This window comes from Manis pentadactyla, chromosome 9 (genome assembly GCF_030020395.1).
Source record: "Manis pentadactyla isolate mManPen7 chromosome 9, mManPen7.hap1, whole genome shotgun sequence".
NCBI lineage: Eukaryota > Metazoa > Chordata > Mammalia > Pholidota > Manidae > Manis > Manis pentadactyla.
This window is the reverse complement of record NC_080027.1, coordinates 42,511,957-42,538,423: the sequence shown is the minus strand read 5'-3', so window position 1 is coordinate 42,538,423 and position 26,467 is coordinate 42,511,957. Positions and strand designations below refer to the sequence as shown.

Sequence of the window (26,467 nt, the reverse complement as noted above, 5' to 3'; positions counted from 1 at the left end):
TGCAAACAGGCTTTTTTGTGGGGAGGTGGTACTGAGATAATTTCATTTTACTCCCTCTCCGTATGTATGGTTTTCTAAATTTTCTAACATGTATTATTTCAGTAAGAAAACAACTTTAAGGCAAATAGATTCTTTTTAAAGACCATGTGAAAGTTACTGCTTCCTTCTGCAAATATTAAACACAGCACATGATTAACTTAGAAGACAAACTCATTATGACAGAAAATGAGAACACCTTAGTTCATTATTCACACTCAGCAGAACATTCTGCCTGAATGTTTATTAGTTTGAAAGGCCTACAAAATCTCACGTTTATTAGTTTGAAAGGCCTACAAAAACTGTTTTTACATTTTTCTTCCACACAGTTTAACACATTACCCTCCAAAAGTTCTTCCAAATATCCCTAACTTGTTCCTATGACAATCAAGTCAACAAAAGCCATTTATGTGCTCAAGGTGGTTAGGCAATATATAAAAGTGAAAAACATTTAAAAAGCAAGCACACTTGGAAATATGAAGATTTAATGAGAAAGAGTTGCCTAATCTAGGTAAAGCCAGTAAAACAAGATCATAATATTTACATGTACTGAAATGCTTTCATTGTGCCAAGCAATTTGCAGATACTACACATATAAGATCTCACAAAGTATTTTTATGAAAAGAGTTGCTGAGTTTTTTAGCCCACTTAAAAGAAAAAAAAATGAGTTTAAGTTAAAATAACATACATTACATCTGAAGAGCCAGAATAAGAACCAATACCCTCTTTACTTCAAAGCTACTTTACATCTGTACTTACTTTGCAATCTTGTCTTTGAGAAATTTCCAATCCCACAGGTCTGTGGGAGTAACATTCCACATATCATACTGAAGGATCTAAGGAATAAACAACACAAATTTATGATAAATCCCTCTATGACAATTTAAAACTATGACAAAAACCAAATGACTAACTTCCATGCCCCAACATCCCAACAAATCCTGTCTTCTAGTAGAACTTTTGTGTAAGGAATTCCTCTGCGCAAGGAATACAAAGTCCAGAGATTTTGCTGGACAAACTTCCATGTAGTCATATTGACCAAAACAGGCTAAGAAAACTGGGGAAGGCTTACCTCTTCCCCATGTCCCAGCTGTGAGCCTTCTCAGAGGACCCATCTATCTACAAAACCAGGAAATCATAATATGGAAGTGTATTGCTGAAATGCATTCTCTTTTTGAACATTAAATAAAAATTTTATTCTAACCTCATCTTTCTTTATTGCTTTAATCTGCCCCTTGATCTACCTAGTTAGCTACTAAACACCTATTTTCAAACAACTACACTTAGATTTCCTAAATATCAGCAGGAATATCAGAACTAAAAATAAAGTTTTATTTTACATGGAAGAGAATCATATTACTGGTAATAAAGGCAATGTGGGAAGAATTCTAAGACAGCTCCCAGATTCTCACCCCCTGATGCACAAACCATGTAGTCTCTTGAGAGTGGACAGGACCTGGGAATATGGCAGATATTATTTGAATAATTATGGCAAAGGTGAAGGGTTTCTACAGATGTAATTAACGTTGCAAATCAGTTATTTTTGCGTTAAACAAAAGGGTGATTATCCTTTGTGAATCTGACTTATCAGATGAAATTCCCACAAAGAGCTACTGGACTGGGTCTTTCTTGAAACGAGAGATTCTCCCTACTACTGGCTTTGAAGAAACAAAACACCATAATACTAGAGCTGCAAGGAAATGAATTCAATCAGGTAAGTTTACAAGAGGACCCTGAACCTCAAATAGACTGCAGCCTCTACTGACATCTTGGCCTTACAAGACCCACAGATGGTAAGACTTGATTCCTAACCCATGAAAACTGAGATAATGAATGTATGTTGTTATAATTTGTTAAATTTAGCAGTAGAAAATACACTTAGCATTCTTCAGTTATTTGAGCAATGCCTACTTCTAAATAAAATATTAAAGTATCCTTTTTACTCCAAAAGACAGAAGTGCCATATTGGTTTCCTATAGCCTATATAACAAGTTACCACAAACTTGGTTGCTTAAAATAACAAAAATTTAAACTCTCATAATTCTGGAGGTCAAAAGCCCCAAATCATCAAGTTAGGACGTCCACACTCCCTACAGAGGCTCTAAGGGTTCTGTTCTTTGTCTCATCCAGCTTCTGGTAGCTACCAGCATTCCTGGGTCGTGGCTACATCATTCTAATGTGAACTCCATGATGAGGTATGTCTGTCTGCCTTCTCCTCTTCTCTCTACCTCTTAAGGACAACTGCCACTGGATTTAGGGCCCACCTGGATAATCCAGGATAATCTCATTTCAAAATCCATAATTACATCTGCAAAGACCCATGTAAAATCAGATAAGGTAATATTCACAAGGTTCCAGGGATTAGAATGTGAACATATCTTTTTGAGGTCTACCATTTAGCCTAGAACAGGTACTCACAGGCAAAAAAGAAATTTCATCCGTATACTTACTCCTCTGCTGACTGGAGAGCCCTCATAGGTTTCATATGGGTCATGTTCCTTGGCCAGTTCACAGCTGGCTTCCAAGGCTCCATAATAAATGGTTTCAAAGATTTGCTTATTCAATAACTGGGCCTCTGGACTTTCAAAAGGATACCTCATCAGAATAAAAGCATCTGCCAGACCTTGTACCCCAATTCCAATGGGGCGGTGGCGTTTATTTGATAAGTATGCCTTTAGGCCAACAGATTTAGGAAAGAAAGAGACAACATTACTGAACAGAAAAAGCAAACATCCTGCCCCAAATGACACATACTCTTTTATCTCTCGTTTTTCTCATACCATTCCAATGATAGCCATATAAATGATGACTGCCAGACCATGATAAACCCCACCACCTTGCATTTTAATAATTACCAATAAGCAGAGAAATCTATTCATACCTCTGGAACAGGATAGTAGTTAATATCAATAATTTTATTCAAGTTTCGGACAATGACTTTGGTGACGTCAGCCAATTTCTTAAAGTCATATGTGTGTTCTGGTGTGACATACATATTCAGGGCCAGGGAAGCCAAGTTACAAACAGCAACCTGGAACATACAAAAAAAGGGTCAAGAATCACAAAATTGTTACTTCTTCCCCCATGTCAATGACACTATGACATAAGACTCTAACACTCTCTGACATTAAAATTTAAAATTTTCATCTTTATCTTCTCCCTCTTCATCATCCACTAGCTCATTTTTAAATTGGAATACCTATTCAATTGTGAGTTGTACACTGGTGAGTTGTACACACACCAGTGAAACTGGTACAAGGAGAGAACCCTGTGGCACAGTACATGGCTCTATTACTGGACATATGCCATATTGTGCTATTATGTGTATCTGTCTCCATCAGTTGATGCATACTATCCAATACAGTAGCCAACAGCCACATTTAGTAACTATTTAATTAAAATTAAATAAAATATGCATGCCTACCTCATCGTTATCAAGATTCTGACAAGCTTTTAATAACAGAGGATAGGAGTTCATGAATTTTGAAAAAGCTCTTCAAATAACTTTTCCCACTACACTATGTTAGGGGATGAATGTTTTTCAGGTAGGAATCTTATTTATCTTTATATATTCTGTATTGGCACGTCTGGCATATAATAAATGCTTAATAAAGTTTAATTATTAATAATTAAATGATAACCTTCTTATCCATTTTGAATATGACTATCCCAATCCGAACTCATAACTCCTCTCACCTACACTCCTTCATGCCCTTCATATCTACTCAATTCTACACGTTGCCAAAATATCCATTTTTAAAACACAGCTCAGACCATGTAAGGCTGATAAACGCTAGGGAGAAAAGAAAAGGCAGGAAAAGACAGGGTTTTCAAGACGAGGATGGAAGGAGTGCCATTTTTAAATAGAGTTGTCAAGGGAAGACCTCACTTAGAATGAGACATATGAACAAAGAACTGAAGAGGCCAGAAAAGAATCCATGTTGCTACCTGCAGGGAAGAGCACTTTAACATTCACTGTAACAGCAAAAATCGTAAGGTGGAGGCACGCTTGGTATGTTTGAGGAACAGCAAGGAAATTAGTAGGGCTGGAGATCAGTGAGCAAGTGGGAAAGCAATAGCAAATGATGTGAGGACACCCAGTTGTGTAGGACCTCATGGGGCATTATAAAAATTCTGGATGGAATTGAGTAAGGAGTGAGACATACTACAACATGGATAAACCTGAAAACATGCTAAGAAAAAGAGCCTGGCACAAGGCCAAGTATTGTATGTCCACTTATAAAGAATGCCCATAATGGGGACAGAAAATAGATAGTGGTGGCCAGGGAGGAGGGAAGATGGGAACAGGGAGTGACTACTAATGGGTACAAGGTTTCTTTTTGGATTGATAAAAATGTTCTGAAATTAGATATTGATCATGGTTGCACAACCTCATGGATAAACTAAACCACTAATTTGTACACTTGAGAAGAGTGAATTTTATGGTATGTAAATTATACTCAATTTTTAGAAAAAGTAAATCTGAATAGGCAGGATAAGGGGAGTGTTGTGTGGAAAAATTGTATTATCTGATTGTTTTAAAAAGGGTCACTCTAGGCTGCTCCCTCTCTCTGGGGGCAGCCATTTTCTCTTTCAGATAATAAAATCTCTTGTGTGGGGAAAAAAAAAAAGGGTCACTCTAGTCTCTATAACTTTATCTTGTCTAATAATTTCTTGAGTATTTACCAATTTCCTTCAACTAAATCATGTTACCAGAGGGCAGAGGCTGAGCCGTCTTCACTTACATCCCAGAGCACATTAAGTACTGTTGTCTTACACATAGCTGGTACTCAGTAAATTCTGTCGAATTAAACTGCAACCGTAGCAGTATGTTTAACTCACTTACCATTTTCTTCCTCACTTTTCATTTGTCATGTTTTCTTAGGTCCTAGAATTTGGGATCTGCTTCTTCCTCCCCATTTCCAAAATTTATAGTGAATGTCCAAGCAGCCTATTACCCATTGACTGCTACAATCTCCTTAAATTAACCTTCAACCTCTTCTCACACCAAACTACTCTGTAACCAAAAGAACTATCCTCCTCATTCTAGAACTTTGGTGCTATTTTCCTTTTAGAAGCCTATAAGGGCTTCCTGCCTCTGTGACATGCCAGCTTCCACTTACTATCTCCTTTCTTCCAGCCCCAGCCATGCTCTCCATATTCCAAACCTTAATTTATTTGCTCCATCAAAACAAACTTACTTGACACTTTCAGCACAAAACCTATCCCTATCTCTGATCTGCCATGCGGGCCATTCTCCCCAAATGGAAAATTTTTCCATAAACGTAAACAAAAAAATCTATGTCCCACTTCTAGCTTTGCCTCTCCTGTCAATCATCTTAAAGATACAAGATTAGAATTTTTTCCCTTCATTCACCAACAGGACTCTCTACATGCTTACATACCCTAAACTGAATGAGCATCCTAACACATTTTTGCATTTGTCCTAAACCACCATAACTGTATACTGCTATTTTTCTCAGGTAAAGACTATTACAACAACTTGTGTGTAAGAAAAAGTTGAGTCTTTTTTACGCAGCTTATACTAGAAGATATTCAAGGGCAGGATCACACCTCTTCCTTTCTATGTAATCTGTTGATTTTATTGCCCTTCTACTTGCAGCAGTATGAAAACTCCCTTTAAGCCTCTCAAGTGAAATTAAGTGAGGGTACAGAAACAGTAACTTCCTATGATTCTTCTCTCAGTACTCTAGGCGGAGGTTTTTCTACCTACCTCATCTTTGCTGGTATACTCTACTATTTCTGTGCACAGGTTGCTGCATTTGATCGTTCCCAGGTTCTGCTGGTTGCTCTTCCGATTACAGGAATCTTTGTAAAGCATGTACGGGGTACCTGTCTCTGTCTGAGACTCAATGATGGCATACCAAAGCTGCTGAGCTTTTACAACTTTGCGGACACGACCCTGTTTCTCATAACTGAAAGGCAAAGCTAACATTATTTTAATATTCCCTAAGAAAATCTTTATTGCAGACAACTTGAAGGACACTGAATATAAACTTACAAAAGCTCTTATATGTTTTACTAAGAGAAAAGGAAAAAAAAGGAAATATGATACTCATTTTGCTCTGGCTAAAGGCACAGAGGAAAATCAGGGAGCTTTAGACCCCTTCAAATACACCCCAAAATCCCACTAAATCAACAATACCTTTCATAATAAAAATTAGTCACTTCTCCTGTTACATTATTATTTAATGAACTATTGACCTGTGTGTCCTAGTTGTTGATTCCCATGTGCAATATAAAGCATAACTTATTTTATCAAATGTACAGCATATCAAAGCAAAATAATAACCCTGCTACTCTTGCCCTGTTTTTATAAAGATCAGTTAAAAAACCCAAGCACCTATTTATAAGTCTCCAAAATTTTAAGAAAGAATAAGAAACCAAAATTTTGGTGAATATTCAAGAAACGAACTTAACCAAAATTTCAGAAGCTTTTGCAGATTCCTAGAAATTAATGACTGATGTAGTTTCAAACTTTGGATGCCCCATTTAAGAGATGCACATGGTTAAAACAGTATTACTTTCACTTTTTTCCTGTACCTTTCATATAGCTTCTCAAATTCCTCTCCCCAAACTTCATCCAGACCAGGACACTCATTTGGACACATCAAAGACCAGTCCTACAAAGGGAAGAACCCATAAGAAACTTCAAATAACCAGCCACACATAGTCCCTTAGGCACAGGGCAATGGATAGGGTGGCTTCCATAGAAATAATCATTTTAGACTTAGGCTCAAACATCTAGTTCTACCTGTTTGTACATGACCTTTTAAGCATTTAGGTCAGATAGCACATGCTTTAGAGAATAGGAATCCAACAAGACAGCAGTGGCATCTCTTAACTTGCTTAGGATGCCTTCCATAGCATAATGCTTTGGTAGACTCTTCCTAAGTATGATTTAAGATCACAAAAGAGAAAGCTTATAGAAATCAAGTCATTACTACTACCAGGTACCTATCTCTCACCTGATTAGTCTCCACTCGTTTCATGAAGAGATCTGGAATCCAAAGAGCAAAGAAAAGGTCCCTAGCACGCTGTTCTTCTTTTCCTGTGTTCTTCTTTAAATCAAGGAACTCAAAGATGTCTAAATGCCAAGGCTCCAGGTAAATAGCAAATGCCCCAGGTCGCTAATAGTAAATAAATCATCACTCTTTTCAGAATCAGAAGGAAACAAAGAAAATTCCTATTTTCCAAAGCACTTTTACAGTATCTCCTTTGATCTTCATTACAATTAATTAATTGAGATAATAACAAACGAAAGTATAAGATATAAAGTAGCAATATTTTTCTTACAATTCTAGGAATAAAAGAGAACAACTGACACAAAGAAAATGTCGGACAACAAAGATTAAATAACTTGTCCAAAGTAACATAGTGAACAATAGAAGGAGCTTCCTCTTCAGCTGTCATCCAGCTCACTCTACATTGTATGATAGGTATGTAAAGCCCAAAGCAATTTAACTGATGGCAATTAGTCATGCTCTAATTATAGGTCAAAAATGTGTTTTATTAAGGTACCCACAGATTTTCTTTTAAAGTCCATCAAGGAAAATTCATAACCTAACAGGTGATTAGTGTGCCTCATATGCAAATTATCCTACTGATAACATTGGGTAACAACCCAATCCTCTCAACTTTTCCTCTGTAAATCAGTTTGTTTTTTTCTAAAAAAAAACTTAGATGACATATCATAACCCCTTTTCAAGGTTAGTTATTAATAGGGGTCACAACTTAGAAATTCTTTGCCAATAAAATGACATGTAAAAAAACTAACCAGATCACTGGCTGCCTGGAGCCAGGGGTGGTGTACATATGGGTGGCAGTGAATGGGGTAATAAAAACAAAGGTGCATGAGGAAACATTTTGGGGTAATGGAAATGTTTCTGATTGGTATAGTGGTTAAAGAAGTATACACAATTTTCAAAACCCATCAAACTATACACTTTAAGTGTGTGCACCTTACAATTATACCTCATTAAACTGACTTTAAAAGTGAAAAAAAAAAGCCAAGTGTTTAGAAACATACACAATGAACCATCTTACTTTAAGTAAATATGGTAAACATTTCTAGTTCTTATTTCCAGTACTTTCAAGTAACAGAGGATACCTTGTTTCCACCTTGATCCACGTATCGAGCTGTGTTGTTATATACTCTCAGCATTGGCACAAGACCATTGGAATTACCATTAGTCTGAAAGAGAAGCCAAGAATAAAGGCATCTAGGGCAGAAGGAGGGGATTCAGCAAGGAAAATAATAAAATGGCTCAATAGGGAATGAATTCCTCTCTACCAGTCTATATAAAGTTTTCCTGCTCTTCATCTCTACCTCTGCTTTTAAAACAAAAAACAAAATGCCTGATATAAAATAAACAAAATGTTGAATAAATTACAATTATGTACAAAGTTATTTCATGGCATCTCTAATTTACAATGAGATAAAATTTTGAGTCAAAAGAATCCAAAATAAGGGTAGCTAAATTTAAACTCCTTTAAACTCCACATCTTCTAAAGGTCAGTATATAAAGACATACTTTGAGTAGACTAAAAATACTATTTTTCCCCCAAAAGAATTCAAGGCAACCTACAATGAGAATTGTATGCAACAGATAAATCAAGACAATAAAGGTAAATGGAGATTCTCAGCAATAAATGGATTCTAGAATTAAGATAATACAGTCTCCTAAAACTAGAAGATAGCTTTTTGTCTAGAAAGTTAAGTGAGCCATGGCTCACCCTACTATTGTATGAAAAATGCTACATATATCACAGCACCTCCAAAACACCACCCAATGGAATAGTTTCCTCTGGACACCCTTATGTTATTCAATAGAGTTAGATATTTTCTTCACATTACATGAGGAAACAAACTCTGAGATGTAAAATAACTTACAAGAGGCCACACTACTAGTAAGTAGTGGGAGCTAGGATTTAAAGCCATGTCTTACCCAAAATCACTACCTTGCCTCCTGATGAACGTGAACTAGCAAAGAGCTGGAATTTACATCATGAAGGGCCAATGTTTAAAACTTGAATCCTGGGGGGACTTGATAATAGGGGGAGTCTAGTAACCATGTTGTTCAAGTAATTGTACATTAACGATATCAAAAAAACAAAAACAAAAACAAAAACAAAAAAAACTTGAATCCTGGCTCTATGACATACTAAGTGACTGATCTCTGGAAGTAATTTAACTTTTTAAGCCTCAGTTTCCTTATTTGTAAAATGAAGAGAATAATGCCTGTACTCACAAAGGTATTATAAGGAGAAAATTCCTATTATAAATTTTATAATAGATTTAACACATAGTAAACAATCAGTAAATGATAACTGCTATTATTATTGCTAATATAAATTAGAATTCCAGTATCTGAGCTAAAAAGGATCCTGGGGATCATCTAACCTGAATCTCTACTAAGACAGATGAAAATGAAGCCAGAAGCAATGAAACGAGTCACTCCAAATCGCACAGCCAGCTAGTAACTGACAGAGACCCAGGTCTCCCAAGCCCAGCAGACGCCATATCAACCATAAGCCTGGTTGCTTACGGACTTGAATCCCTCTAGGCTACATGTTTTTGGTCATACAACAGAAGCTTACCCCAGCAATGTAGCTGCCAGTAGCTCGAATACAACTCACAGCAACACCAATTCCCCCAGCAGACTTGGAAATCAATGCACACTGCTTTAGAGTATCATAAATGCCTTCAATGCTATCATCTTTCATACTTAGAAGGAAACAGCTATGGTGGGAAAAAGTCACAACTCATTAAAGAAATGAAACAGAGCAGAATCACAAAATTGACTACATAATCCAGACAGTTAAGTATGGCAAATAAAAGATTTCAGGTTTACAAAATTCCTAGGTGTTTCTAGAAGAAAAAAATATTTTACTGGATATGATACTAAGACATATCAACGTATATTATTTTGAAATCACCTTTCTGCCTATCCTCAATGGTAAGCATAGAAGGAAGTCTTATAGATAAGTCTAAAAGACTTGCTTACATGGTTCACTAAACAGCAAATGTGTCATTTTAACATTTTCTCATGCAAATTCCTAAGCATACATCACAGGCTTTTCAACCTATGGGTAAGCCAAGAAAAATTAAAAATTAAACATTTATGAAAAAAGTCAACATCTATAAAATAGTTAACCAATTCTTTTACATGTCCACCAAAATTTAGCTCCCTTTCAGTCCTTTTGAAGATATCCCCCTTGACCTGTGCTTTGCATCTCATCGTGCTCACATTACCTCAGGAAACTTCCTCTACCAATGATCCCTTCATCATCTGGAATATTCAACCACTCAAATAGATTCTCTCCATTGACATTTTCTACTAAATACTCAGACATTCAGAAGATAAAGAGAGTAACAGAGCATGTACTTCGTACTTACCAACTATCTCAAATTAGACACTACAAATATAGCCTAGTTATAATCCCATACCATTTCCATGCAGTTCTTCCTTCTTTCAGCCTTTATACATGTCCTACATTTTAAAAATTACTAGTTGCATATTTATCCTTCTGCAACTTTGCTTTTAACTAAATATTGTGTTAGAGATTCATTTCTACTGACACATGTAGCTAGAAAGTAGTTTACTTTCAGTGCTGTAAGGTGTTCCACTGTATTAATGTACCAATATATATTTGTCCATTTGCCTGTCAATGGACATTTGGAATATTTCCAATCTGTTTGCTATTCTAAACAATGCTGCGGTGGAAATTCTTGAACACATCTGCATATCTCCAAGGATTTCTGTAGAGTATAAGCCTAGGAAAGACACTGCTGGGTCAAAAATTTGTGTGTTTTACTTTACTGAAGATCCACCAAAGAGGATGCATAAGTACTCCACCTAGCAATGTGTGAGAGTTACCTGTGTTCCATATTCTTACGAACACTACATATTATCAGCCTTTTAATTTTTATCAATCTGGTGAATATTAAATATCTCATTTTGATATTAACTTTCATTTCCATAATTAGTAGCAAAGTTTATCATCATCTCACATTTACTGGCCAGTCAAGTTTCTTCTATGAATTATTTACATAACTTTTTATACATCCTTTGCCTATGTTCCTATTTGGCTTTCTATCTTTTTCTTATAATTCCGCAATAGTTAACATACATTGCAAGTTATCTTCTCCCAGTCTAAAGCTTGTTTTTGCCACTTTGTTTTTGATTAACATTTTAATGCAATTTCTTTATGTTGTTTTGTTTATTGTACCTATTTTAAGAAATCCTTCACCACTCTGAGATCATACATATTCTCCTATCAAGATGTAGGCTGAAGTATTAAGAGTCATGATTTATACAACTCACTTTCAAATGAGTCAGCCAAAGAAAAATTTTTTTATTTTAAAGATAAATATATACATACAGCAAAATGTTGGTATTATTTTTTGATCTATGCAGAGGTGGGTATCTGGATGTTCGCTGTCCTTTCCTTTCCACTTTTCTGAATGCTTGAAATTCACAGTAAGAAGTTAGGGAGGAAAATAGGTATTTTCTCTACATGGTCTTCTAAAAGAATTTACTCTCATATTTACATTATTTTCTTGAATTTGTTTCTGCATATGGCATGAAAAAAGGAAATCCAATTATATTTTTCCCACAGGATAATCAGTTTCCCTAGTACCATTTCCCTGGTGAAATGCAATGACACCTCAATTATTCATCAAGTTCCCATATAAGCCTGAATCTGTTTCTGGACTATTATACTCCAGTGACTCATTATTTGTCTACCCCAGAGTAAATAAAATAACCATCTTGATCACCACAGATTACAGTAGTCTTGAAATCTGGTAGGGCTTTTTCTTTGAAAATGTCTTGCTGTTTATATTAGTTTCATGTGGCTGCCCTAACAATTACCACTAATTTGATGGCTTAAAACAAATTTATTCTCTCACAGTTAGTTCTAGAGACCAGAAGTTCAACATCAGTTTCACTGGGCCAAAATCAAGAACACTCTACCCACAGGCTCTAGGGAAGAATATATATCCTTTGCCTCTTCCAGCTTCTCGTGGCTCCTTACACGTAGCCATGTCACTCCAATTTCTGCCTCCATTTTCACACTATCATAACTCCCCCAGTCTCTCTCTTACAAGGATACTTTTGATTGGATTTAGGGCCCACCTAGATAATTTCGGATAATCTCCCTATATCAAGATCCTTGTTAATCATACCTGTAAAACCCACTTTTCCTGTAAGTAACATTTACAGATTCCAGGGATTTGGATCTGTTATCTTTGAGCAGCCTAATAGATTATTCTTACCCTTTTGCTGTTCCATATAAATTTTAGAACTAGCATCTTGAAATTTTGACTGGATCAACAGATTAACTTGGGGAAAACTGACATCTTTACAATATTAAATCCATTTACAGATATAAAAATCACTCTCCATTTATTTTAGATTTATTCCTTGGTGCCTTCCAGTATTATAAATGATATATTTTAAAACTTAGTTTTTTGATAACTGAAGTATAGAAAACTCGATTAACTTATATTTAACTTATATTGAGATATTTTCCTGAAATTTTTTTTAATTCTAATAAATTGTCTATAGAAGCTCTTGAGTTTCCTATGTAAAAATTACTACTTCTGAATCATTATAGTTTTGTTCCCTCATTTCCAATCTTTTTTTTCTCTTTCAACACAATGCTGGCTCAGGCCTCCAATGCAACACTGAAAACAGAGGTGACTCTAAGTTTTTAGTGAATATCTTTTACCAAATTAAATAAGTTATTTTCTATATATTTCTATTTTGCTAAACTTTTCTTATCATGAAGAGTATTAAGTGGTATAAAATGTTAGTGCAATGAATTACATTGACATGGTTTTCAATGTTCACACATCCTTTAATTTCTGGTACAAACCAACTTGCTAAGGGTGTACTTTGCTGTCGTTATTGTTTATATATCACTAGGTTCTATTCCAGTGTTCCCTTCCTCTGAAAATGGCATCGCCATTAATCCTGTTACTCTGTCCATAAACTCAGAAACTATCCTTAAATTACATCTGAAACATCACCAAATTCTGTCAGTTATCTCCCAAATCTCTGCATCTCTACTTTCACCTCCATTAGCCAAACTAACATCATCTCTTATACAGACTCCCGTAAGAGTCCCGTAATTACTTGTCAGTGTTCATTTTTAAAAAACAACTTTGAGACATAATTCACATACCATACATTTACTCATTTAAAGTATATAATCATAACTTTTAGTATATTCCCAGAGCTGTACATTTTAGAAAATTTCATTATCATCATCAAAATTTTAGAAAATTTCATTATTAGCATTTGTCTCTCTCCAATGCATTCAACACACTGCGGTAAGACATCTTTCCATAATGCAAATCTCATTTAATCAGTGCAAGAGTGATAAAATGTTTATTAATTTTATGTGATTAACTGCCCAGTTTCTTCAGGTCAAGGTTTATTTCCTAGTCAAAACCATTTCAGAACATTAAAAGCATTTATAGAAGACACATACCTAGAAAGTTGTGGGCGGTTAGTACCAGCATTGAAGAGGGTGGGAGAGGCATGGGTAAACCACTTCTCGGAAAGAAGGTTATATGTTTCAATAGCAGCATCAATACCTTCTTTGTGAATCCCCACAGAAACCCTCATCAACATATGCTGTGGTCTTTCAGCCACTAAAACAAAAGGAGTTTCACATGATGGAACATAACAGAAAAACTAGGATGAGACATGTACTTGAGTCAAAAAAAGAACAAGATAATTTAAAAACTATACCAATAAGTAGGACAATGATTCACAAATTAATCCTAAAGTTTAAAATGTTAGTTTAAACAGAAATGTTAAAGCTTAAGACTGTATATGGAATACACAGATGATGAATAGAAAATGTACTACACAAACATGTTCAGTTCTCACCTTTTCCATTGATCTTCAACAAATAGGAACGCTCCAGCGTCTAGAAAAAGGAAAGCTATCAAAAAACTTCTAGAGCAGTTTTTAAGACACAGTGGATGTATCATTCACAATAAGGCAGTCTATTTGAATCTTCTCAGTTTTTATATAATTTTAAGTGAACAACATATTTCCTCTTACTAGCTTCAGTTTCAAAAATTGTCAACTGGCTGTTTTGGATTGCATGAAAATTTCTGGAAAAAGTCAGCTCTATGTTAATGTGTGTAACATAAATTGTAGAAGTCATGGCATTCATTTATCATCATTGTAATGATAACACTTATAAAGTGTTCAGATCAGGCCAGGCACTGAGCTAAGCAACACTCATTTAATCCTCAACAGAATTTGTTGTTGAAATTTTATTATTATTATCCCCAATCTAAAGATGAGCAAACTGAAGCACAGAGAAATGAAGTAACTTGTTAATAAGAAATAGAGCAGAAATTTGAATCCATGCGGTGTGAGAACAACATTCATGTTTTCAATCACTACACAATACTATTTATTAACACAAAAGTACTTAGAAAAGCACTTTTTTTTGCACATAGTAGGGATTCAATAAATCGTTATTGTATAGAGAACAATAATATGGAATAATTCTCCCAAATTATCTGTGTAACTCCTCAGGTTATCTTGAAGTAATTATTTGGAAAATTCTGAACTGCAAAATTCCTTAATTCAAACCACCACCACCACCATAGCCCCACCTAATCCCCCAGTCCAACCCAACTCCCCAAAATTTAGTGCCTTTATAGTTGTATTACAAAAACCTGCGTTTCCTGATTCCCCACTTATAAGGAATTCCTACTACTGGAAACCCATTATTTACCTTAAAGCCAAAGTAATTATAAGAGAAGTCTCGATCATAGATAATGGCAGAATTCAGGCGCTGATGGAGGTGAAAAGGAATCCATAATTAAGATAATTAGATTTATTTTCATAATATCTAGCATTTTTAGCTCTGACTCCAGAACTAAAGTGACAGGACACAAAAGAGATAACACTAAGTATTGCTGTAGAAGTCCATATCTAATGTTAAGGAAAAAAAAATAGTATACAGATTGAGTATCCTAATTGGTTTAAAAATGTAAATTAAAACACTAAAGATGGTAGAAATAAAAGTTGTATATATACTAAAAATATAAATGTGATTTTCCAAACTTTACCTATGACATTTATAATATATCTCTAACTAAAGAGGGAAAGAACATGAACATAAAGTGGATTGTATTATCATCATCCTGAAACATGTTTTTAGACTACCTGTTAATCTAAAAGTATTGGTACAACATACTCACAAATACATATTTTATTTTAAAAATAAGCCCATTCTAAACCGCACATAACAATATATATAATGAACAATGACAAAAGGTAGGATTACATTAACTCTAAGGCTCTTCAAAATTCACAGTTCTTTAATAGTTTTCAACAAACTACTATTGTGACAGTAACATTTTATAGAAGTAGTCATTGTTAAATAGTGTTTTTGTTGGCTATAAAGCTATTAAGAAAGTAAAAACAATTGAGTACAAATAATAATTTTGGATAGAGAAACATGGACCCAGTTTTTCAAAATACTAACTAACCATCTTTCTGCATAACTATCTGTGTCCAAGGACAAGAAAAATCTATATGAAACGATTAACTTGTCTTTTAAAATTTTAAGGGCATCTTTGTTATCAAAGGCAGGAAGGGACCCAGTATGAAAAATGGGGAACTGAAATACTTAATTATCAATACCTATTTGTTTATATACAGGTTTTTGCTGCTGTTGCTTTATTTTTGTTTCTAACCTGTTTTCAAGATTATACATCTGAACAACATACAAACAACCCAATTTTTCTCACAGTCTCTTTAATATCAGACACATATTTAGAGAGATAACCAATCATTCTATTACTTAAAGCTAAAACTAGTTTCTAATCTGTCCAGATATCCATGGTAAATAAATCCTTATGCGAAAAGCTGGCTAGACCTACACATCTATAAGAAAGGGTTGGAATACAAGTGGATAATTTTCAAGCTGCTAAGCAAGACCTTTCAAAATTTTCCCTGAGCAACCTTTCTGAGTCAGTTTGGCAATGTCTACCAAAATTTTGAATGCACATACTCTTTGGCTCAGTAATTCCACTTATTAAGGATTATTATTATCTTACTCATCTATAAGCAAAGCACCTATATACAAGGATATTCACTGCAGCAAAAAATGGAAAACAAATATTCATTACTAGAGCAATTCTTACACACATATACAATGACAGTATGTCTATAAAATGGAATGCTATACAGCTGTTAGAAAGAAAAGGGTAAATTCATAAATATTGATACAGAACTATCTCTATGATATATTTGTAAGTGAAAAAAGTATCAGCAAGAATGGTATGTACAGTACACTATTACTAAAAGGAAAAATATATATGCACACACATACATATTATAAAATAGTTCTGGAAAAATACATTTTAAAATGATTAAACTGTTTCTAGAAAGGAAAACTAGGATTCAGAGAAAGTGAGAGAATTACTTTACATCCTACATTTTTGTAGTGTTTAAATTTTTTTTTAAATATGCCTGTTGCTTTAAAAAAACTCTAAAATATTTTCACAAGAAAAGCATCATACATACATCTTTATTGGCCAAAACAATATCCAGTGTTGACTTGGCCACCATGGGAGAGTGTTTGCTGTTATGTGGATTTATGTAGTTGTAGAGGTCTTCCATCACATCTTAAAAAAACAAAAAAACAAAAAAACAAAAGTTAATTGAATTGTCAAAAAATCACTTAACAGCTAATTCAATCTTCAGGTAATGGTCTAAAATAGTGGTTCTGAACCTTTTTTTTTTTTGGTGTCAACCCACCTCAGTGCCTAGCATTAAAAGTGCTCAATAAACGTATACATGTTGAGTAAATACATAGTATATATATAATAATGTCTCATTTAAGGAAACTATCTTCCAGACTTAGAGTAAACATAGGCTATTCTAGTTTGAAAAAGATCCCCAGGTGACTGATACCTAATCCCACTGAGAATTACTGTCTGAAAATAAAGAAAAGCAGAAATTATAATCTCTTCTGAATTGTTTATCCTAACAAAACAGAAACTCAACTTAAAAATCAGACTCTATCATCCCAAACATTTCTACACATTTGGTAAGCCCTCTTACTTTGCTTTTCTTCAAACCATCATCGCAGTATGTGGCCCCCTGCATTTATATATAAAACTTACTGGGATTGACTTGAATCTACAGGTCAATTTTGGGAGAAGTGATATATTTATAATAAATCTACTTAAGAGGGAGATACAATGTTTGAACAGCACAAAACAGGTCTGAAATTGAGAGTCAGAAGATTTCTAATCTCAGTCTAAGAGCTGACTTTTTGTATTATATATCATTTTCTACATGCCAAACAAATTATTTAACCTTCCTTTATCCACATTCCCTGAACTATAAAAATTATGGAATTAAGTGTTTGCTAATGGTGACAACGGTTTAACTGTAACATTTTGTTTAACCCAGAACTTGTCAATAAACATTATTCATTTTTCCAACCACACTACCAATTGCCTAAAGATGAACTTCGAAAAAAGAGAGAAAGAGAGAGACAAGGGTAATGGAAAAGGATCCGCTGACTCCTTCATGTAGCAAGTCAGCAGCATGGAGAAATAGGAAGTTCCAGTCACCTCTCTGCCCTAACTTGCACATTTTGCTTTTTTAAACAAGATATAGTATCTTTTGACATTCAAGGTTTCATTCTAGTACCCTTATAAATTTTCTGAAGATACTTTTTCCTTTAGACTCACCACTGAACACTTTCTTTGTTTCTTTGTGCAAGTTAGAGACAGCAATCCTTGCTGCCAGGATGGCATAGTCAGGGTGCTTTGTAGTCAAGGTCGCAGCTGTTTCAGCAGCCAAAGTATCTAGTTCCACAGTGGTGACCCCACTGTATAAGCCCTGAATTACTTTCATGGTGATCTGAGCCTATAAAATAAAACCAAGAATTATTTGAGCTTTCCCAAGAACCAACAGATTCCTTAAAAGAACAATGAAAAACAATTTATCATCAAAATAAAGCAGACAACTTCCTTTTTGCAAAATCTGTCTTTCAGAATGGTGGGCTGAGGGAAACTTAGTAGTAAGAATTCATAACCAAGAGCTGCCAGAAAATGCATACTATATATACAATGAGGAGGTTCACAAAAAACAGAACAAAACAAAAAACCCTGTTTATTACAGCACTATTGTCAATAGCCAAGATATGGAGGCAACCTAAGCATCCATCAACAGATGAACGGATTTAAAAATTGTGATTTATACTCACATACACATATATACACACATGATGGAATATTACTCAGCCATTAAAAAGAATGAAATCTTGCCATTCATGACAACATGGATGGACCTACAGGGTATATTAAGTGAAATAAGTCAGACAGAAAAACAAATACTATACGATTTCACTTGTATATAGAATCTAAAAAACAAAACAAACAAAAAACAACCAGAGACAGACTCATAAATACAGAGAAAAACAGGCAGTTGCCAGAGGGTAGAGGGGTGGGGGATGGGAAAAGGAGGTGAAGGGGATTAAGAGGTATAGATTTAGAGTTATAAAATAAATCACAGGGATGAAAAGCACAGCATAGGGAATATAGTCAATAACATTGTATTAACTCTGTATGGTGACAGATGGTAATTACACTTATGTCAGCATTTCATAATGTGTATAATTGTCAAATCACTATAATGTACACCTGAAACTAATGTTGTATGCCACCTATACTTCAATTAAATAAATAAAGTGGAAAATAAGAAAAACAAAAAAAGATCCAAGTACAGCTTTCACAAAGATTAGCAGTTTCACAGAGAAACAGCTGAAAACAAACCAATGATTCTATAATTATTTCCCCATCTTTCATTCAAATTCTCCCTATGTGATCAGAGTTTAAGATACATACTTGGCCATTTACCCTCAATTTTACCTAAAGATAAGTACAGGAAAGCAAACGAGTCAAATTTTAATCATTCCAATTAAAGAAGATGAAGGTATACCTTAGGGTTGGGCTGAGTCATCTAAATTATCAAGCACCACTCTTTCTTAAACATTTAGCAAATTACAATATTAACTTTCATCATCTTCTCGACACTTTACATGAGGCACCTGAGGCTTGAGTTACTGAGACTTGCCCAAGGTCACTGCCTAAGTCTTCTGGCTCCACATCCCATTCAACTTCACTGCATTTCACTGTTTCCACAATCATATTGTAAGTGGTTCCCCTTTTTAAAACACATAATGCACAAGTTATTACCATACATATTTAAGAAAAATAAATTCCAAACTGTGTGTATGTGTGTTTACTGAATCTTAAAAAAGCTTAATCCAACAGAAAATGAATGCATTTCCCAGTTGTCCAAAGCATGCCCCCTTCAAAAAAAAAAGTGTGTGTGTGTGTATGTGTGTGTAATTACTAGTTTACAATCTATTCTAATTATATTATACCTAACCCTAAGTTACTCCTGATCACTTTCTTCTCAGATCCAGGAGATACGTTTTGTTCAGTAAAAGAGTAAATAGTAAAGTTTTCTGAATAGTTTCCACATTAAGTAATCAAAATTTAGTATCAAGTAATATATGTGCTAACTGTGCCTGATATAACAGTGTGCAGATTTTTTCAACAAACCTTCCCTAGAAAGCTTGAGTCTGCTACAGCACCCCTGCACTCCAAAATGTAGTACTGCACAAAGCAACAGAGCACCTAGGAGTCAAGAGACCTAGCTATGGTCTTCTCTTTACACTCCCACTAACTTACACAAGTCACTCCCCTTCTCTCTTTGGACTTTTCTTATCTATTAAACAAGGAAGATGGGATAGGATGATTTCTCATGTTCATTCCAACTCTAATATTCTACTATTCTAATTATTGTCCAAAATTACTAAATGTAAAAGATAATTCATAATAAGCATATTTTAAGGTATATAACATAGTTTTTTTTTTTACCATTCTGGGCAATTCATTATTTATCAAGTGTCTAATTATGGACATGCCAGGATTGTGAATATCACAAGAATAAAATACAGCCCACTCTCAATTCTAGGGGAGGACAGAGATATATAATTAATTTCCATATTATGTGGTTAATGCTATGAACCAGCACAAGTGCTATGACTACAGATAAAATACTTAAGGCTGGGGCAAAATGGGTAAATTTGGAAAAAAGGTTCTTAGAGACTCCATTTTAAAGCCATGTGGAAGATGCATTCGAAGAAGGCAAGATTAAAGGAAGACCAGGAGGACACTTTAGAGATCAATACAGACAGCAGCCCAGATAAGAATAAAGAGGGTCTAGAGTGCAGGAGTTACAAAAAATAAAGATAAAAGCAGAGCAACTTGCTTATGAACAGTTTGTTCTCCTTAATTTAAATGCTGTCCATGAAATCCACTTTATGTTACTTAAATGTATTATTTTAAGCAAAATAGCAAAAAAGCAAATTTCAAACCAATTCCTAGTCAAATAACAATTCCAAAACAAGCTTTACTATATGCTTTCCACTTATGAATAAAACAATTTACTCAAGGAAGTCTAATAGGAGATGTTAACAAAAAGTTTTCCTCTTTGCTCACTTTTATAATAGTTCTCTGAAAAGTAAGAACTCACAGGACAGAACCAAAATTCAGAAAAAAATGTTTTGAGGAATGAATTCATATTTTATGTCCAGGCTATACTGAGAATACCAAACCAAAATATTTACCGAGTGAGTGAAATGGCCAGATAAGAGACAAGTAAAAGGAATCACATGAAGCAAGGAACCCAAGATATAAACCATTATTTACTTACAGGATCAACAAAATCCATATTGAGTCCATAACAAAGCTTCTGGATTCGAGATGTAATTTTGTCAAACATAACCCGCTCTTGGCGGCCATCTGAAGAATCAAACCATATAATTCATGTCAGCACTTGTTAAAATAGCAATGTCAAAGAATCAAATGTAATCAACACATTAAATGTTTTAACTGACCAAAGGGAAATGCTATTTCAGATAAAAGATCAAGGCCTCAGAGTCAAGAGATTGTTTTTGTATCTTTAAAAAGTAGGGATTCTATATTGAAAGTTTCCTGCAATAACTTCCCATATGATGTTTCTCCCTTTGTCCCATATGGCAGCCAGAGTTATTGATTAAAACTTAGGTCAAAATCATGACATGTTCCCCTCAAGATTCCCAAGAGTGGTTTCACTGCCTCCTTGAGAAGAAAAGTCAAAATCACTACAATAGACCACAGAATCCTACACAACCTGTGTGTCCCCTCCCACCACCCCAACTGCACCTCCTACACCCCCACCTTCCTCGCTTCCTGTACCCAGCACCCCTAGCCTCCTTGCTATCTACACCCCTTTAGGTCTTTGGTCAATGTTCCCTTTTCAACAAGGTTTTCCTTCATCATCCTGTTTTAAACTGCAATGCCCCAAACAGCCTTACTCTTCTTGCACCCTCTTCCTTGTATGCTTTATTCTCCATAGTACTTATCATCTGATGTACTGTTATTTTACTTAGATGTGTTTACTGTGTAACATCCATTCACTAGAATATAGCTCCTATGTCTTACTTACCAATATACTCCCCAGTGCCCAGACCAAGGTCCAAGGCCTAGCCCACAGCAGTACTCCAATATTTATGGAATGTTAAATGATTTTATAAACCTTTCTCCATTCTAACACCTTCATGATAAATCTGGCTTTCTTCTAGGGTAATTGATGATTTTGAATTTACCTCACACCATGTGAAAAACTTCTTTCTATTCAAGACATCTTCCAGCTGCAACCTCTTAGTTTTAATATTTTGTGGATATAATAAGCAAATACATGTAGATCATGTCTAGTTAGTGCTTTTATTATGTTGAACTTACATCATATTCCTCTTTGTCCTTCCAGACAAAAAGTCCTATTATTCTTGGTTTAACTTCAAATAGTAGCTCATTCAACCTTTAATTATTTACTCCTACCAAGAATACTGGGTCTATCCAACCACTAAATAGTGTTAGCCTTAGGCAAGCTATATAACATAACCAGCCATTACAGATGTTCATCTGTAGAATGGAGATAATTATTATACCTTTTCTACTTACTTCATCAGTTTACCATGACAACAAAATAAGGTAAAAAGTGCTTTTGTTTTAACTTTGGTGTAGTTACCACTATTATATCTCATTACCAATAAAGCTGCTCTTACTGGGGAAAACATTAATCACAGTATTTGATAACAATAGGCACTCAATTAATGTTAAAACCCACCCTGACTCATTTGGTTCATCTCCTATGTTTTATAACTAGTAACTAGGAGGTGATATGTTAAATATGTGTTTACATTTGGCCTTCTCATTCACATCTGTATTCTCAAAGGTAGTCAGTGGCTGGCCCACAGGTTTCACATGTTTGAAGAAAAATAAATGAACAATAAGATACCACTACTGACTCATGCTGGTGCATATTTGCCTGACTTTGATGGCTTTCCCCTTTTGAAGAAAACAAATTAATCACAATTCTGAGCAAATTTTCCTAAGTGTATTCTAGTATTAACTATATTAATGTAAAACATTTAGAAATACTCCTGAGTTTCCAATTTCAAGCAAGAATTCTTCACAAATAACCCATAATTTGATAGACCTTTAGCACTGCTTATGCTCTCTAGAATTTGTCATCTTTTTTCTCTGTAGTAGATAAATGAACTTGGCTAATTTGAGTTACATGGCACACCCAGCAAGAATCTTATTCTTTAAGCACTTGTCCTCTTTAGAAGCCTGCACATATTTTAAATGCATCACATTAAAACCAAAAGATGGGCCTACTACTTAAATTTATTCCCACTGTATCAGTTCTCACCTTGATTTCCATACTTCCTGGTATCATCTCTTCATTCTCAAACACTCAAGAAAATGCTAATACGATTTTCGCTAAGTTTGAACCTCTATAGAGCAATGAGAAAGGTGAGGATAGAGTATGATAATGTTGAAAGATAGACAATGTGTATTTGCTAAACTATCATAAGTAGAAGCTATCTTAAGGAAATGATCATATGTAGTACTTTCTAGAAATACAAAAGTTCCTCAATTTGTATTATCTAAGAATATATCCTAGGGCAAAGAATAAAAAGTATAGATATTGTGAAAGTGCCTCTAGGGTACCTCTTCCCAAACGGTGATTATTGCTCTGTAGCATATACTCTTCAATTACCTTTTTGCTATGCATTTATACCCATAAATATTTACTTACAGAAATACAGTTTTGTGAGCTTTAAATTTTTACATAAATTGTGCCTATGAAAAAAAAAAAAGATACCACTACTGGTCCATCATCAACAGACTAATTTACTTTTTCTTCCACAATGATATATTAGCACTAAGATGGCCCTTCCCTTTTTGATCACTATTGTTCACTCTTTTTCTGACCACACTCACCTATGGAGTGTTTAATTCTGGAACAGAGTAACATTCATTGGCCCAAGCTGAGTCTGAGCTCTCAATGCTCTACCAAGTGGCTAACTGAGCAGACAAGTGACCACAAAGCAATATTAGCAAATGAGATTTCTGCAGCTGCTAAGTTAATCAGGAAACTGACAAAAAATAAAATAGCAATTCTCTTAACTTGCACCTTAAAAGGTTAAAAATTCAACAAAGAGGTTCCCATAATCTACATTCCCATAATTTACATTCAGAAATTCTCAGTTCAGACTTATCATTTGCATCTCTCCATAACCTTTTGTAAAGGTCTAAAAAACCAGATGTTTGCTCTTGTTCACAGGAATGGGCCAATAAAAGTGCACTATATATTTTGGTCTTTGGTCTCATCAGTTAAAATAGGGGACTAGGGGGATTCAGAGAATGATGCTCCCAAGATACTAAAAACAGGAAGAAGGGCCACCACTGTCCATCTCTCCGTCTCTTAGCTGCTTAAACCACCTGGACACAACCAAATCAACTATCTGCCCACCCACAGCACTCATCATATCCTATATTTTAAAATAATTATTCTCTTTCATTCTTTATGTATCCATCCAGGGCAAGTCCTGTGCTAAGTGTGGGCATAAAACCCCCACTTTATACAGACACTCACAGTCTAGTGGACATAACATCCAGTCAGCCAACCAGTGTTTAATAAGTGCCTACAATTTTGAAATAATGTGACTGCTTTAACAAAGGCATATAGATTCAGCTCAAAACTTCTCCGCACCTGTGTCACATAGTTCTCTGTTATAAGTATGTTTTGCTCTTGTTTTTCCAACCTGATTACACCTTTTCCCAAGGCAGAAACTTGTCTCCTCTTATAATTTCACATAGCTAAACGAAAAGCTGGCATAAAGGAGGTACTCTAACAGCGTGTCTAATGGGAAATGACTGTTGAGGAAGAACCCAAGTTCCTAGTTCTTCCTGGTCCCCATCCTGTTCATAAGATGTCTTGGCCACCCTACTCTGATCGTGTATCTCTCCGGGGTTGGGGGACCGGGACAAGCTAGTCCTTGTCCAGAAGTCCTGAGACGACTGCTGAGACATCTCTCACAAAGGGCGAATTCCAGAGACATGTCTGCGTCTGACATCTGTTCTTTTTCACCCTGCACCCTGCAAGAGATCAGGCCACTGAAAGGTGTCCTTGTAGAGACGAGCCCTTCTTTCCGGGCTCCTCCCAGGGCCTAAGACAGGTCACCAACCCCAGGTTTGCAAACAGGCCTTTCGAATAAAACTGTTAGCTACGGTTTGGAACCGTGGCCTCACCAACAACTACTGGGCGACTGCGTCAGTCCCCGAACCTCTCCGCGCTTGTTTCTTCGCCTGTGAAGCGGACCTAGTAAACCTTACCTCAGGGGCTCGGGGTGAGGACTTAAGTACTGCCTGGAAGTGCTCGGCGCACTCACTAACCACTCGATAAGGGCAGGCGTTAGTCTTTGGAAACGCCGCAGAATGGCAAAGCGGAGGCGGTGCAGCCTGAAGCCAGATGGGGTGGGGGGCAAGCTGACAGGGCGGGAAGCCACGGCACGCAGGGCGGGAAGCGGTGGAGCGGGCGACGCGGCTTACTGCCCGGGGGCCGCAGCCCGCGACTGCTCTTACCGGCCGTCCGCCTGCCCGCCGCCCCCTCCCGGACGCTCACCTCGCTTTATCACGTGCATCGCGGCTAATGGCTGAGGCGCTGAGGGACTGCAGATGGGCTGCAGGCTCTGAGGCGCCGCCGGGATTTAGAAGGTGGCAAGGGCGAAGGGTCGAGCTCCAGGAGGGCTCCGGCGCTAGGACTGGAGTTTGGGCCAGAGAGCACTTCCCTCCAGAGGCGCGACAATCCGAAACCTCCCGCTCCCGCCACCAGCGACGCAAGAAAAGCGCGACTGAGGGGGACTGACGTTACTCGACGCTGCAAGCGCCCCTGCCGGTGGGCAGGACTAGCAAAGCTGAAAGTTAGCCTCCCCCAGTAGCGGCCATGCTGCGTATGGGCAGAGCCCAGGAGGTTGCGTCTCCCTCACAGCCAAATGCGACGGGAACGCGGCTCTTCCCCGCCATGTTGGGTGTGGGCAAAGCCGAACTTGGGCCTTCCGAGCCGGACGTAGTACGCAGAATCCTCCAGGCCTGGCCCGCCCCCTTGCTGCGCGCCCCTGCGACGCTTACACGGCTAAAGGATTTTTGAAAGAACGAAAACCCAAGTGCTTAGAACACTTTCTCTTGTCTCGACAACTGTTGCAGTATGATAACCCAAGACTGCCGTCCGATATGGACCTAGCCTGGGGCCTGTAGCCGGAAGCAACCGGGAGCGCCAGGACTCTTAGGTCGCCGGAACTCTGGCTCAATCGTTTTGGAAGAGAGCCTTACTAGGGAAAGGGCGTTTGGATTTTATCCTGACCAAGTGGGAGCCCTGGGGGAGTTCTGAATAGGACAAGGCCACGGACCCATCTGCTTTCAGAATTCTGCAGTGTATAATGGCTGCAGTAAAACGGACCGAGCTTGGGGGCAGTGGATACCAGACAATGTGGGGAGTAAGAGTAGGTGAGAGATGTAATATACAAAGCTGATATATAAGCTTGTGATTTGGACTACACAAACTGAGGATGAAATCCCATGTAGCATCCTCTCCACCTTTCATTGGTTCCTCGGTGCTCTACAGATGTATCCCCAGCTCCTTGTGAGGTAATTCCAAAAGTCACAGGTGACAGGTGAAGCCATAGGATAAATAGGATCAGGATGGCCTAGAGATAGGATTGTCAGATTTAGCAAATAAAAATAGTGCATCCCAAATATTGCGTGGGATGTAATTATACTAAAGTTTTGTTTATTTAAAATTCAACTGTGCTATCTGTATTTTACCTGAAAACCCTACTCAGAGAGCTTTATGTTACATGTATGTTTCATTTTACCTTGGCCGAGGAGAAATAGCCTCTTCTTTATCCTGTCTGGTATGCCACAGAGAAGACAATGAGAGTCAAAGCCAGC

At 36.4% G+C, this 26,467-nt stretch overlaps 1 protein-coding gene across 3 annotated transcripts in view; it reads right to left on the bottom strand.

The window, feature by feature from the left end:
• The window catches only part of RRM1 (ribonucleotide reductase catalytic subunit M1), a 31,593-nt gene extending 6,049 nt beyond the window's left edge, over positions 1-25,544 (bottom strand). Inside the window, exons 1-15 of one of the 3 annotated variants that reach the window (XM_036904193.2) lie at positions 25,143-25,544; positions 20,841-20,929; positions 17,804-17,981; positions 16,626-16,726; positions 14,827-14,886; positions 13,962-14,001; positions 13,558-13,720; positions 9,658-9,799; positions 8,168-8,251; positions 7,026-7,187; positions 6,601-6,680; positions 5,771-5,972; positions 2,918-3,067; positions 2,487-2,708; positions 796-872 (exon numbers count right to left, since the gene is read on the bottom strand). In XM_036904193.2, coding sequence (XP_036760088.1) covers positions 796-872; positions 2,487-2,708; positions 2,918-3,067; positions 5,771-5,972; positions 6,601-6,680; positions 7,026-7,187; positions 8,168-8,251; positions 9,658-9,799; positions 13,558-13,720; positions 13,962-14,001; positions 14,827-14,886; positions 16,626-16,726; positions 17,804-17,981; positions 20,841-20,929; positions 25,143-25,161 — 1,769 coding nt within the window. In that variant the 5' untranslated portion in view covers positions 25,162-25,544. Of the gene's footprint in view, positions 1-795; positions 873-2,486; positions 2,709-2,917; positions 3,068-5,770; positions 5,973-6,600; positions 6,681-7,025; positions 7,188-8,167; positions 8,252-9,657; positions 9,800-11,442; positions 11,592-13,557; positions 13,721-13,961; positions 14,002-14,826; positions 14,887-16,625; positions 16,727-17,803; positions 17,982-20,840; positions 20,930-24,853; positions 25,104-25,142 lie in introns of those variants that run through there. The other 2 variants (XM_036904194.2, XM_036904195.2) reach the window with 2 other exon arrangements.
• Positions 25,545-26,467: the final 923 nt, after the last annotated feature.